The sequence below is a fragment of the Epinephelus lanceolatus genome, chromosome 1 (assembly GCF_041903045.1).
Source record: "Epinephelus lanceolatus isolate andai-2023 chromosome 1, ASM4190304v1, whole genome shotgun sequence".
NCBI classification, from domain to species: domain Eukaryota; kingdom Metazoa; phylum Chordata; class Actinopteri; order Perciformes; family Serranidae; genus Epinephelus; species Epinephelus lanceolatus.
Window position 1 is genome coordinate 29,010,785 of NC_135734.1, and position 15,808 is coordinate 29,026,592.

Below are 15,808 nucleotides of genomic sequence, written 5' to 3' on the forward strand. Positions count from 1 at the left end.
TTCATTGTATTTCCCATCTTTGCTGAGCAACAGTTTTGTGTGAAAGGAATTACGGCCTGTCCCATATATAGGCCTGTTGACTTCAGTGATTGAAACAAATAATAGCCTGGGCTACTAATTGAAGTTTTACAGTACTTAAATGCTGAGTAACAAATGAGTATGTCTTTTTATTTGCATTGGAATATGATGATGTCAGTGTTATGTTCAATGTCACCAAACTGTGCTGAGGAGTCATATTAATAATAATATATAGCCAAACATTTGAATTTGAATTTTAAAAAAAAAATGGCTGAAATTGCTCTGCAGTCAGCTTCATGTCACAGCTGATGTCATGGAAACAGAGATACCACATCCTTATCAGCATCATCTATTTATATATGCCTTCAGCTGTGGACTCACCAACATATATGAAATGTAATTGGCAAAGGTTTGCATATCAGCTCACTCATCCATGAGGAAGAAAGTGGTGAAGAAGGGAGGGGGTTGGGGGAGGAGTCTCAGATTGACTTTCACATCCATTCAGCCTTTTCTGCATCAGCATTGAACTTGCAGAGAGAGGGAGAGGAGGAAAAAAAAAGGCAGACTGGACAGTTGTTGTGCAGAAGGAGCTGTGTGCTATTATCGCCCAGGCTGCCGTAGCTCTTCCTCCCAGAGCGCACTCCAGGCTTTTTAATGAAATGTACATAAAACGTGAATTGTTTCCCGATTCAGTGAAGAGTGCAGCTGAAGAAGAAGAGGAGTGGTCAGGGACGGAGTGGATCAGTATGCACTTTTAGGTTTAGACATCGCCTTGAACGCAGCAACATCGCACAGCAGCCTCAAGTGCGTTTAATCTCCGAAGTTGTGTCAAGCGGGGGATGATTTGCATCTGATTGTTGCTCAACTATCCGGAGAGGACTGCAGACGGGCAAATCGCTGCATTGTGGCAACCGAGACGCTGATTCCTGCCCGAGGATTGCACAAGCCGTTCTCCCAAAATGTCATCTCATGCGAAAGTCAAGAAGGACAAAGAGATTATTGCCGAGTATGAGACCCAAGTGAAAGGTCGGTACCGTGCAGGCCCGATCTTATTGTTATTCTGTGTGTCAAGGCACTATTGCGTAACTTTACCACAAGCTTTATATGGCTCTCAGTGTGTGTGCAGTGGTGCTGTGGGGCGGGACACATTGCATAGTTATGGATGACAGCCATTTATTTTTCTCTTAATCATATCTCTTTTGAATTTCATAGATTCATGCCCATTTGGGATAAGGCTATCACTTGAATCCAGACATACAATGAATCACATGTAACTTGGCTGAACCGGTTTCTCCGTGCTGAAGATGTGTGTTCATTAACATGCCAAGCCCTGCATGTGTGGCCATGTAACCCACTGAGGCTTGATTTGTTTCAAAGTGCATGCTGGTATATGTGTGAGTCTGCTCCGATGCTGCACACCCAACAAGGGAATGTACCAATTCACCTTGGAGAATCTTTCCAGGAGACTGGAGGTCATGCACCTCAGGTTACTCATGCAGAATACTTGGAGACATCTGGGTACCTTTTTACAACTTCTCCTTAGAAATAAAGCTTGAAATATACATTAAAAAGACTATGATCGTGGTATGTCATTTAAAGAGACAATACAGGGAGCATTTTCCTGACACCCCAGGACAGAGTGTAGCCTATAGTGTCAGGAGGGAGAGGGAAATGCTCGAAAAGATCACACAGCAAACAGTTCAGAAAGTCCATAAATAATGTATGCTGTCTGTATGAATTATGAACCATGAAAGGATTTCACTGTCTACCGCTAAATATGTGACTGGATGAACCACCCAGAGAGAGAGAAAAGAGCGAGAAACACTGACACTGTATTGGAACAGACAGTGCAGGATGTATATAGACGGGTTGTCCTCTCAGCCTTTTAGGTAGCCACAACTTCAGACAGTGTGAACTTTGACACTTCTGTGCATCGCCCTTTCACAGTTGTGTTTTGTATCCGGTTTTATTCACAGAGATAGACAGAGTGTTGGCTTTCTTTTAGAATGAGTTACCATTTTAAACAAGGATAACACTGCTATGCATAGGTTTTACGGATTGTAGTCATATTTGTCTGTAATGAACTAATCGTTTACGTATAGGCCAACTAAGATCATCCCTATGAAGTATATAGTTGCAGGATGCTATAACAGCCTCAGTTCAGACCTTTGCTTTAAAATCACCCAACAGGACCACAGTACTCTAAAACAGTGGCCCCCAACTGGTCCAGCCACGGGGTCCAGATTTCTCCTTGGTCATTAGTTCAAAGTCCACAGGGTTTCATACAGTCAGCATCCTACTTGCATTTGGCCATGTCTTCAACCTAGTTTGTTGTCTCTGTTAAGTAGGTGTCCGTTAGTTGCTCAGTCCACAACAGGAAATGGCACTTTAAAGTGAAAGCTCTGTGCTGAAAATTTACTGTACCTCAAAATGAAGTGTGTTTTTTACAAACTTGACAAGTTTGCAAGTCACTTGGGGATCCATTTAAAATGGACCCACCACCCACTTTTGGGCCATGACCAACCAGTTGGGAACCGCTCCTCTAAAACATCCAAACACCAAAGTGGACTTTGGCAGAGAAACACCAATTGAAACTTCCACCGTGAACTCATTGCACATGTACTGGGCCTAGTGCTTTAGTGTCATCTCAAGGTGTCCATCAGTGTGGTCCACAGTCCAGGTGCGGTCCATATACTGTAGGGGAGTTAGTATAGTTTGTATTGATTGCATGCCATGTGGACATGTAGCTCACATGCTAGGCTACAGCTGAAATGTAGATCATACAGGACCTCAAAAGGTGGAAACTGCATTTTAAGTTTTACCTTTTTGTGTAAATAGACAATTTTACTTCAGTTGAAGGAGTAGCTTGACCTTGTATGTGTTTTCGCTGTCTTGCAGACACTTAAAGGCAGAGCAAATTTGTGTATAAAGCACGATTCATACACTAAAGCTACTTCCTTTTCACAACAAAACAAAAAAAGCTAGATAAGAGGATCAGCTCTGCTCTCATATCTGTCCTCTAAATATGAAGCTACAGTTAGCAGTCAGTTAGCTTTGCTTAGCATAAGACTGAAAGCAGGCCAAAACAGCTAGCCTGTTTCTAGGCTGGGTGCAGTGACTTTCTGAAGTCAAGAAGAAACCGTTGAGTACACAGTAAACTTGTTTCTCCACTTATTTTTGTAAAGACTAAACAAACAAGATATAATGTGTTCGTGAGCTGCAGACGTGCTGGTTGGCAAGTTTGGTGTCTTTAGACTGAGCCAGGCTAGCTGTTTCTAGTCTTTATGCTAAGCTAAGATAACAGGCTGCTTGTTGTAGCGTCATGTTGAACATACAGGCAGTGTAGAGAATGCTATTAATCATCTCATCTGATGCCGAAAACACAATAAGAAGTGGCAAAGTGCGACCTGCATCGAGCTGCGGCTGTTAAATTCTGTGCGGCTCAAATAAAAAGTGGAGACAGTTTAACTTTTAGCAGCAAATTGTGGCCAGAGAATGCTTGCAACATTAGGGCCTAGGCTGTAAACGTGTTTATTTTAGCTCTAAAGTTGGGCATTTTAACATGGGAGTCTATGGGGAATTACTCTGTTTTGCTACCAGCCCCAAGTGGCTAGTTGATGAACTGCAGTTTTTGGCACTTCAACATTGGCTTCTCCAGTGGCCACTCGCAGTATTGCAGCGAAAAAAATCTCCTGCAGCCCAAAAGGCATTTACCCTGTAGACTACATTTGTAAAAGAAATGTCTGCAAACTGTTGGCAGGACACCTCAAACTGTGAACATTTTGATATTTGTAAATCTTTCCTTGAGCCAAGAAAAGCGATGTAAAAATCCACAATGTCATCACAATGTAACGTCTATGAGTTGAGCGGGAACACCAATGCCCACGCTCAGTGGGATGCATACTGTAGACTTAAACCCAGTAGCTAGAAACTTTTTTTGGCATATGTGTCAGGCAAGCAATTCTACTGGACTGAATAGGCGCCATCTTGGCGTTCGGTATCAAGTAATTATTATACATCCATGCCTGTGACATATTGACCTATGTAACAAACAATTTCCTCCTGCCTGAAACAAAAAGCCACGCCTCCCGGCAGCAGAAAAATGTAATCATTGTGGCAAGCTGCACTTCGCCTCAGTTAGGTGTGTTTACGGTATAACACACTAAGACAATGGAAACTTTATGCCATAGATATTTTTCCTTTTTTTTTTTTTTTTTTTTTTTTTAAGTTAGGGGTTATTAACATGTACATTCCATTTAATTTATGGCCTAATTCATTTTATATTACAGGAAATTAACAAGAAAAATATGTTAAATATATTTTAATTAAATTGAATGAGTGTCTCAGTCCAGCAAAAACTAGTTTGAATATAATGCGAATCCATGACAGCACATAGAAGTTTGTGATGCCGTGGAAGGGCAGTATTGAAGTTGATGAAGTTGTTAGAATATTGGTGCAAATACGTGTAAATATTTAATCGCAGTACAGCTTCCTTTTTACAGTCTTTATTTAGACCTTACCGGTGTTGTACCTACTGTACATAGAACGTAAATGACTGGACCTTTTCAGCATGTGTCTGGAATGAAGAGTATGATGAGTATTTTGCAGACAGAGGTGTGGTCTACTTTCTTCCTGTCATTCTCTTTGTCTATTTATTTGTTTGACTCCTTCACTCCCTCACGCTTTCACACACTCACTCTCACTCTCCCCACACCAGCTTTGTGGCTGTGAGAGAGCCATCACAGCTCCGTCTCTCGTCTCAGTTTCAGGAAAAGCTTTTAAGCTGACATCTTAAGCTCATTTGCAAACTGGGCTTAGATCAGTTTGGAGCTGTGGGGGCTTTACTCTGACACTGACACTAGCCTCCAATAATGCTGAGTTGCTGACTGCACAGCGGTTCAATCAGGCACAAACCTAATGCACTTTGTGGTAGTTTTCATCATGCTACATTTCTGCAAACAGCAGGGGCTCCATCACATTCGAACAATGGTTGTTGGTGTCCTGGTGTGTTTTCTGAGCTTCACAGGTCTGGGCCTGTATTTGCGATCACTGTCACTTATCATCCCTGATTCATTGATGACTGAACAGCCACTCACGGATAGGTGATACTGCTGTGTAATGCAAAGTCATCATTTAGTCATCAACAGCTGAAAACAGGTTTTGCTTGGTTTTGACCAAAACAAGATTTCTCCTCTTGGATAGCGCTTAATACATTTTTTTTACAGTGGGGTTAAACTAATATTTGTCTTTCTAAGGAGTGTAGTTGACCAGCCCGAGGTATCTCAAATCTTCCTGAAGATCCTGAAACCAAAACACAAGGAAATGAGGGGATACCCTTCATCACGCATCATACTGTATTTATAGCCGTAGGCGACATCATCTTTAATGCCATTTGATCTGTTGGGAGCTGAGTCTTTTTACTCTTATGCACAAATTGCTGTAATAGGGTGTGTTGTAAACCGTTTATTGAAAGAGTTACTGTTGCTAAGGGGACATGCAACAACACAGAAGTTGTGTAATGTTGACTTTACATGGATATCTGCCCCTAAATCATTATAAATACAAACTGAAAAAGAAAACCTGTATTGGTTGTAACATTTGTAGTATTTTTGTTGTACAGATTTAATTTGCTGACACTGGCTTGGTGACAATCAGACCGTCACAAGTAGCATGTCACTCCCACTGCCACCATCTTCACTGTGGAGATGCATTCCACGCGGAGCATGTAGACACAGCCCTCTGTGTGTATTCATCATAATGAAAGAATGCTTAGACTGATACTGTCTCGAAATGTCAGGGTTGAGTTACAACAGTGAAACAATATCTTTGTCTCCAGTGTCTTGGAAACATGTCTTGGTAACATTGTTGCTGTGATGACAGGTACATACCCACAGTTGAGCGATATAAGATTTAAAGACAGAACTGCTTTGAATTCTGCTCACTGCACGCTGAATTTTCCTGGCCTGTGGTTGCACAAATAGCGATGCCTTTCCTTGTTAGAGATATTTGGAGAAGGAGAGAGAAAGAGAGAGAGAGAGAGAGAGAGAGAGAGAGAAAGAAATGTGAACTCAAGCACATAGACTGTAAATGCATACCATAGCCATTACTGCACTCAGAAGACAAGTGTTCACAGAACACAGCCTTGATTTGTACCAAATTATGTCAACGTGTCAGTCTGGGTTAGGCCACATGTGACTAGCCACGCATGGCTAACTGCAGACACAGCCCCGGAGACTGCTGCAGGCCATTGCAATAGCTGTGCTAGGCTAATTTGAGCTACTGTGGTGACAAGGACTCCTCACTATGTGATATTTGGTGCTCTCTGTTGCAGTAGTTACAGCAGCCTAACTGGCAACGCTGCGAGGCAGCAGTGACCAATACTGTCCCCCTGTTTCGTTACATTATCTGTCAGAGATCCAAGCATGTAGCCTCTACAGACATGTTGCCGTGTTTGAGCTTGGCGGCTTGACGTAATTTGTCGTTTTTGATGTGCGGGGTAACACAAGAGGTCAAGGCCTCATACACAGGTACTTTCCTTTTCTTTGGCATAAACCTTCAGATGTGACTAAACCGTGTGGGTGATGTGAATGATGTGTGAGTTCAGGGACATTCTGTGTTTAGGTGGCTTTATTTTAGTTTCATGTATTTAAAGAGACAGTTCATCCCAAAATCAAAAATACATATTTTCACTCGTACATGTAGTACTGTTTATCAGTCAAGATTGTTTTTGGTGTGAGTTGCAGAGTGTTGAAGATATCGGCTGTAGAGATGTCTGCTTCCTCTCTAATATAATGAAACTAGATGGTACTCGGGTTGTGGTCTCTTTCCAGAAATTTTCTGCTTACTGAAGACAACAGATCTTTCTGTCAGCAGTTTCAAGTAGGAACTATTTTCTTTCTAGCAGTCAACACCTGCAAACTGTATCACAGCGAAGAAGGAAGCCTGGATCTCTTGCTAGCTCACCTAGCTGAATTAGCTAACATTACAGCTCAGCTGAGGAGGACGCCATTAATGTTTACATCTCACACTGTCACAAGCATGAGCCTCTCATCCATGAGCACATGATAAAGTTAGCAAGTGTAATTTGGTAGTAAGAAAATAGTTTCTACATAAAACTGCTAATAAATAAAGTCAAGGATTCAAATCATCAGCCAGAGACTCCTCAGTTGACTGACTGACATCCTTCAAGTTGAACAGTTGTTTTATTTTTATTTTTTGTCAGTCATTATGCAGTGTACATTGGAGATGTTTCAGTCCCCAGATTTAGCTGCAGAGTGACCGCTCCTTGTTTTCACGCTGCTCTTCGGTACAGGCAGTTGCAAACCCACGCCCAGGTAAATCTGAGTGAGACGGACTCGGCTGCCCGGACAAGGATAGGCTTTGCCCGGTCAGGCTTATGTTCTTTTTAATAGTTGTTGTGTAGCACAGCTCAGTAAGGTTTATTTTGGCAGTGTGACAATGTGGTTTCGTATGTTCTTTTTTTGCTTTATCACTGTTGGAGTACTTCTATCGTGCCGGACCCCCACCGTGCCAGGAGTCCATTTTATTTGTAAAGCATTTCTTTCAGGATACATAACGTTCTGTTGAATTGATAAAATGTTGTTCCAAATACCCGATCCATTAGCGTAGTTAGCATGAATTAGCTTGAACAGCTAATTTGGCTTTTTTTTTTCTCATATTATGTGAATATCACTGTCATCATGAACAGCGGGATGCTGAACTGTGTTTAAACTCTCAAACTCTATATAGAAAAAAGGGAATGAAGAGCAGAATATTTTTATTGACCAGCTAAATCCGATTCGACTGGCATCAATCTGAGTCAGCTATAGCCCTAATCACATCAAAGTCTGTGGATTATGTTGAGTAATCGGGTCATGATTTTTGGAAAGAGACATTGCTGTTGAGTTTCCAAATGTAATTTTTTGGTGCTGTCAGCACCACAAGCTTCGTGTCATCTAGTTCCATTATATTGGATAGAAGGCAGACATCTCTATGGCCGATATTTCCAACACTCAGCAACTCACACCAAAACAATCTAGATCAGTGTTTCCTGACTGGTGGGTCGCGGTCCAAAAGTGGGGCACCTATCCATAGTGACTCACAAATGTGTCAAATTTGTAAAAAACATACTTTATTTTTAAGTGCAGTAAATTTCCAACACAGAGCTTTTATTTTGAAGTGCTGCTTCAAAATAAGCTACTTGACAGAGACAGCAAACTAGCTAGATGACATGGCCAAATGCAACCATGATGCTGAATTTATTAAACTGTGTGGACTTCAAGCTAATGACTAAAGAGAAATCTGCACCCAGTGGTTGGACCAATGGGGAACCACTGATTTAGATTGATAGCACTACCGGTAAGAGGGGAAACATGTATTTTTGATTTTGGGGTGTAGTGTCCCTTTAAAAAAACTTGAACATGTTAATGCTGGCAAAATATTCTGAACTGTTGTGCATCAGTATTCCACTGCAGCTGGAGTGGGTATTTTCTTCATTTTCTTCTGCTGTTTCAATGATACCCTCAGGTTTCTGGAAGCAATTAATTTATGCTCAAAATACTTGTTAAAGTCACCAAAACATACCAGGATGTTAACCATATGGGGTAGGAGAAAAATAAACATCACAAATGGATAATGTCCTATTAGCAAACTTTCCACAAGCCTTTGGGTGTGGAACATTTGATTCATTTTGGCTGCACACTGTTCCCAGGAAGAGAACCCGGTGCAGCATATGTGGCAAATGTATTTCATTTGAGGACATCTGCACTATTGTGTCATCAATGAAAAGATGGAGAGGAGTCTGCGTTTATCTTTTGAGGCTTACTTCTCCGTATATTATTCACTTGAGCTCCTTGCCAGCTTCCTCGTAATTATGCATTACTCTGCAAAGGCTTGAATCATTCATCGGATGTAGTGCAGTGTTGCACAGTCCCTAGTAACAGTTTAAGTTCTAAAAATAACATGCTCGCCGGAGAGCGAATGCAAATATCATGAGTCTATTTGATGTCTTGCTGATAAAATTATGCAGTTAAATCAATTTAGATTTAGATTACATTGTCCGCTCGTTCTTTTATACTGTCGCTGTATGATTAAGGACGATTAAAGTCACACAGGCCAACAAATTGCGTTGTTCAGTGGTCTATTTTAGCACAGGAGTACATTGCAGTGACATTTCTTGCTATTTTGAACTTGATTGCTGCCTCGTTCATCAGCACAGGCTGTTTATTGAGTATTTCAAAGCAGAGAAAGTTGCCCTTGTCCTTGGCCATTATGCTAAACAGACTGACTGCTGCGACTGTCAGAACAGGGAACTGGCCTGCTCTCATTGAGATGCCTCCAGAGGCATGTAACCAGGCAACAGGGCAACTATGGGGACCATGAGGGGTACATCTCCAAACAGCAAGGGACTACATATTTACTCTGTCGTTGTCGCTCTCGCTCTTTCATTCACATTTTCGCTCACGCACTCACAGACGGTCTGGGGTGGGAGACATTTTTGAACTCCTTTCTTGTAGATACAGAAAATCATTTAGAAGTGAACAAAAGGGCCTCTCTTCTGCTGGGCCATCTTTTCCATTGATAAATTTTCTACAGTTTTTTTCAGTGTGTAATCATGTGCGTGGTTGAAACAGTCTGTCATAATGGAATCATCAGCCATCTCAATGTTGCTCAGCTGCTTCATATTGTCTTGAAGAGTGTGGAGCTGTTTATTCACCCTGTGTGTGTGTGTGTGTGTGTGTGTGTGTAGGTGTGTATTATAATCCACAGATGTGAGCTCAAAATTATGCCCTGATGATACTGTCTTATGGTGTTGTTGCTCTACAAATATCTGTCGTCCAGATTGACGATTGAACAAAATTAGGCTAATGATTCAAGTTTTTTTTATACCGATGAAGAGTTTGGCCCTCTGTGCTGTAGGCTACAGCAGTAGGGTTGGACCAGTGTAAAAAGTTTTCAGAACGGTTTGATATTAAGCCAAACATCAATATACACACCAGTATACCAAATTTTACCACTAGATCAAGTCACACTTGACTTTGCAACCGCTTGCGAGTGGGACATATGATCTCTTGTTCTAACAACACACGTGCATCTGATTATTGCGATACATCACGCAACATCGGAGCTCTCCGTCTACATTAAATATGCTCTTCTATTATGTCATGAAAACAAACCACATAGATATTAGCTGAGTGCTCAAGGTCGTACTGTACTGGATAAGATGGTGGGTTGGCCCCTGAAAACTTGTATGCGGTTGCTCTTCGTATGGATATGTGAGTGAATATGTGGTTGAATATGTGGTTCTCGTACAGTTGAGAAGAACTCTTAAATATCAGTTTAGAATCAAACACTGCCCCACCATTGTGTCATGAGCTATATTGAGAATCAATTAGCTTGACTCAAACATGCAGTAATGGGTCAACTTGTGCAATGACACTATGACAGTAAAGTCTACTCTATTCTGGATACATAAGCACTTAAGAGATGGGCAATTAGCCTACTTGCTGTCTTCCTATGTTTGTGTTTTTTAAACAGGAACATGTTTTGTAATGTGATATATACTGAAAATAACATACACATACAATACAATTTCCAACAGCAAGTAGCCTAGCTTGTCATTATTAATGGTCATTAACCTACCAGGCGATCTCCCTCCAGCTGCCATCTTATTTATTTATTCAGTGAAATAAGGAGGTATCTTGTTGATAATTATGTAGTACACTGTTGCTCACAGCCAGTTAGGACATCTCTTTCATTGGCTTTAAATCCAAAATGTTGCCATATTGGAGCAGTTTTATTTTTCTTGACAGACTAACTTTGCCACGTCACCTCTTGTCACCCAAAAAACACATCAACTTTCTAGTAAACAAACACAATGTGCACTGCGCTTTCCCCCTAGCCTGTAAATCTAGACTCAAGTCTAGAAAGATTTTGAGTCTGGCCCTCACCAATACAGCCTTCCTACCCAAGGGGCGGCACTAACTGAGGCATATTAAATGCCGCCGTACGCAATTGGATAGCATGATAGCCAATCAGAGCAAAAAACAAGGTGATGTATTCATTACACTAAGCCCCATTGGTTTGCCGAATGTTAATATATTATGCTTTTGCCGTATCCCGTCGGCAAAACAGCAAAAATGTCCTTCCTGTAAGCGAAGGCTTCTTGGGCAGTCTTCTGTTCCTCTCCCAAGGAAAAAGATAATTGTAGTTGGCTTAGCGTTTCTTCCAAAGCTAAATTGAATGGATGCGGTCCTTCGGCAGCTGCCATCTTGGCTGTTTACTTTTTGACTCCTATGGCGCAGCGTTGTTGTTATCATGTTACGTCCGCCCAGAGCCCGCCTCTGTCAGATAGATTGATCTGATTGGTCCGATTGGCGATTCAGCAGGCTCTGCTCGTCGGAGCCAGATTCCCGTGCAGAGCAAATTCGAATTTGCTGGGGGTGGGGCATCTGGATTTCCAGGTTTCTTTCCCCCTCCTCTTCATGTTGCTGTGCTTGGCTCACAGCCTGTAAGATACTAGTGGCTCCATTAGTCTGTTTATGAACTCAGTATTATGTTAATCATGTTGTCATTTCATGTATTACCAATGCAATACCAGTTGAATTTAGCACTATGACACCTTCAGCATAGGTTACCGATGTAAGCTACTTTTAAAATTTGCCTGGAAGTGTCATGGTGACAAATGCCAGTTCAGCTGGTTTGCATTAAATCCAATCGGTCTAAGCTTGCACACCAGACCGGACTGGAATAACCAGAAAAAAAGGAAATCAACTGAACTCTACACAACCAGATTATTGCTTTCAGCATCTGTTTGATTAAATGTTTTCAGATTTTTATTGTACATGTGAAATATTGTGACATATAGAGAGATTTTGGAAAATATGCTCAGCAATATCCCGGTGGTGATGTCAAACACATCACTCAGCCCTCGGCTCTGACACGATTTATGGTCTGCAGCCAAACATTCAGCAGCCACTTAGCCCCTGGATTTATGGCAGCCTTGCAATAAACAGTATATGGATGAAATAAAATGTTATTTGTGTTCTTTTTCAGTGTTAATGCAAGACTGTCAAAGTGATGTTATTACTTCAGTGGACGTTTTCATCACCTGAAATCCCAGAGGTGTATGGGAACATCCAGCTACCAGTGCAAGCTGCCCAGCAGGGAAAACCTAGATGAATATTTACTCCTGGTCCTTATGAAAAAACCTAGTTGGATTAATGATACTCTTAACACACAAGCTACAGCAGTGAAATTGTCAGCACAGGATAAAGCTAGACCTCAACATATAGCCCTCTGAGTAAACAGGAAATACTGTATTTCCCCTAAGCCTTTCATTTTGAAAACTGTTTTACCATTTGTTAATGCTATATCAACCATATTTTCAAAATTTAGTCCAAAACTTAATTTCTCCTCATTCTTAGACTATGAATAGGAGCAGTGAGTTTTCCAAACCTCATAAGCAGAAAACCACAGCAATCTTGTAATCGAAAGAATGCCCGCAATTTGTTTTTTCAAGACAAACTTCTCTGAAGGCTCGCTCAGCACAATGCATTTTGAGAAGCTGACCTATTTTATATTTTCCGTGCTGTCTGCTGCAATCATCAGACGTGCATCTCATATGCACGTGTGCTACCCCAGCATTTAGACACCCCCACACTCCCTTCCTCCCGCCCACTACACACACACACACACACACACACACATACACACAGTGGACAAATGCTCTTTGACATCCAGTTTTATCAAATTATGATGACTTTGTTGTTTTATTAGTGCTTGTGCTCGACTGTTCCCTCACATATGTGTATTTGCTAAATCCTCTGCTGAAGAATTGTGGGGTAAATGCTGACCTGCAACACTGTTTGGCAGGCAGAAGTGAGGCCCAGCATGTAAGCCCCCTCTCCCCCAGAGAGGCTCTATTTATTCTGAAGGTGGTCTCTCTCTCCCTTTTTGATATGCAGAGATCCGTAACCAGCTGGTAGAGCAGTTCCGTTGTCTGGAGCAGCAGTCTGAGTCCCGGCTGCAGCTGCTGCAGGACCTGCAGGAGTTCTTCCGTCGAAAGGCCGAGCTCCAGCTTGAGTACTCCAGAGGCCTTGACAAACTGGCCGAGCGCTACTCTGCCAAGATCCGCACCTCCAGAGAGCACCATCACTTCAAGTGAGTCTCGCCACTGTCTGTCTGCTAAGCTCTGCAACGTCTGCGTTGAATGTGTTTGACCGATAAACAACTATTAACATATTTCGTTCTGATCACTGGCACGGCACAGAGAGATGGAAAAAAAAAAAGAAAAGAAAGGGGGGAGGCAGAGGAGGGATAAGCAACAAAAAGGAGAGGAGGGATAAAAGCAGAAGAAATGACCTGAAATGAAGCCAGGGCCATGGAAGCTTGTGGCCTCGGGCTGCTGTGTTCCTCCCAACTAGGTCAGACTCTTTATCCTGCCCCCCCCATCCCCCCCCCCCCCCTTCCTTTCTATGTGGCTGTCATTTCATTTCCATTCTCAGACAACTTCACGCTAGACTGCAACCCAAATACTCATATTTTCTCAATGGCCACAGAAAACAAATTAGAGCCTCGGTTAGGACTGAAGAAAGCAGCAATCTGGGTTATTTTGCTCAGATTGACTTAACTTGTTTTAAATGTTTGTGTAAGGGAGATGTGCGGTCATGAAACAAACATAACCTACAGCATGTTGAGGAACCGCTGCTTGGATGCTCTGACCAGCCTGCGGCTCGCTGTGACTTTCAGATCATATTCTAACTGTACAGGCTGCCGATGGCCATGTGCCTGATTTGAATCAGTGGTCATGAATATGAGGAAGTGAATGATCGGAATTAATATGAATAAATTACAGTGCGTTCAATGAAAATTTTAGGCATAAAAATCTGCTCCTCACCTTGGAAACGGACCAATTAAGGTTGCCAAGTGCAGTTAAAAAGCTCCTGAAAGGCTAATAAATGGACATTGAGTTGAGTTTAATTAGTCAAATTAAAATCTGTTAGAAGACTCTGCTTGTTCTCTAATGCTCAGCGTAGCAGTACTGGAAGAGCAGCGCAGGAAATTGAACTTCCCTTACAAAGCACTACAGTAAAGATGGTATAATTGATTCATAGGCGGTCACACATCCTTTCATGTGACCTGGCTGTCTCGGTCATGCGTAACAAACACGTTGGTTTATTTAGGAGAGGTCTCTCCGTCTCTCTTTCAGTCTCTCCGGCCAATTGGACGCAAAGCGTAATCGTGGCGGAGAGCTCCTGTCACTGGGACATTGATAAATGGAGCATTCCCTCAGAGGGAGACCCCTGCAAAAGACTCACATTGCATGACTTCTCTGTATACCCTGCTGTCCCAGATTCTCCCCCCCGTCACATTAAATGGTCATCATTGTATCTGTCTGTCATAGGCTAGATTCACACTCACAAACTACAATGGGCCGACTAAGGCTCTATCATTAATAATCCCACGCGGCCTTCTCTCTCTGCACACTCTCTCTCTCTCTGTCGTTTAATTTACTTTTTTTTTTTTTTTTTTTAACAGCAGAACCTCAGTGCCCTTCTGTCTTATACTGGATCTGTTCATATTTCTGACGTCATGTCTAATAAAGCGGCTGGCGGGAGATTGTCAAGTAACATTTTCAACATCTTCAATAGAGTGGCTGCAGCAAAAATGTGATTATAAGATAACTCTATGCTGCTTTTTTGAAAAGGCAATTTATATTCAGTGTGTTTTACAATAGTTAATAGACACAGTGTGTGTTTGCATTGTCAGGTCGCTGTAATTCAGCTGGCTGGTGCTACCCTATGATGCAGAGATCTTGCCGTGTAACAGGTTTTATTGTACTTTTTGTGAGTTGTTGGGTGAGAAGAACTTCTCCCGTCATCTTCCCTGAGCAGCTGTGCATCAACTGCTTTGTGTCCTGAATACTACAGTCCCATCCTTATTCAAGAGCAGCCAACAGCCAAAGATTTGCAGTCAGGTTCCTGGCATCCCATGTACTGTACAGGATCAAACACCTGCTGTGCTTGAAAGAAGTGCCTATAGGGATAGCTTGTTCATGTTTTTTATCAAAGTGTTAAAGGATGAAAGGAACGAAGATGCTGATGCCCGGCACTCTGGATTACCTTTAGCATCACGAGTGCAACTCTTTTAACTCGCCGTCGACACAGAACTTTTCAGATTGCTGTTCTGTTGTAGTAAGATTGTGCTGCTTTCTTAACATTATTGATCCAGACAGAAGAATAGAGTCATAACTGAAGTAGAGTGTCGACACTAAGCATCAAAAGCCAGCAGAAATTTCTGACTATATGTATCACAGATGTGACATTCAGACCTGGAACAAAGACGGATAACGTACACGTAAAAATGACTCATACCTGAATGTGGTTTTGACTTCTGACACATTATATTACATTGGTATAAAGGCTATTTTCTGATTACATTACAGCATTGCTTTGGATACACAGAGGAGCAGAAAAACTAGCATTAGCTGAAGATCAGAGTGAGCTTCACCGAGACAGGGAAACAGTCATTCGCTTCAAAAAAAAGAAAATGAAAGCATGAAAAAACTGTCCAAGGATAAAATGATCAAAGTTTTGAAGTGGCTGACAGAAAACAAGTCGTGACTGCTCTTGAAATATGATCTTCAAAACTGAGATTAGAGTCAAAAATAACTGCTGCATTTCTGACTCAAGCTATAGTCTAAGATATTACTGTGGATCAGTTTTTCATCACATGATCTGTAAAGAGACCAACAAATCATTTGGAATAATTTATTAGGTGTTGGTTTCTA

General features: G+C 41.8%; 1 protein-coding gene across 2 annotated transcripts in view; it reads left to right on the plus strand.

Annotated features, from left to right (window-relative positions):
* The first annotated feature begins 550 nt into the window (after positions 1–550).
* The window catches only part of LOC117256642 (SLIT-ROBO Rho GTPase-activating protein 3-like), a 46,858-nt gene continuing 31,600 nt past the window's right edge, over positions 551–15,808 (plus strand). For both annotated transcript variants that reach the window (XM_033626177.2, XM_033626178.2), the window contains exons 1-2: positions 551–1,044; positions 12,984–13,179. In XM_033626177.2, coding sequence (XP_033482068.1) covers positions 978–1,044; positions 12,984–13,179 — 263 coding nt within the window. In that variant the 5' untranslated portion in view covers positions 551–977. The remainder of the gene's footprint in view (positions 1,045–12,983; positions 13,180–15,808) is intronic.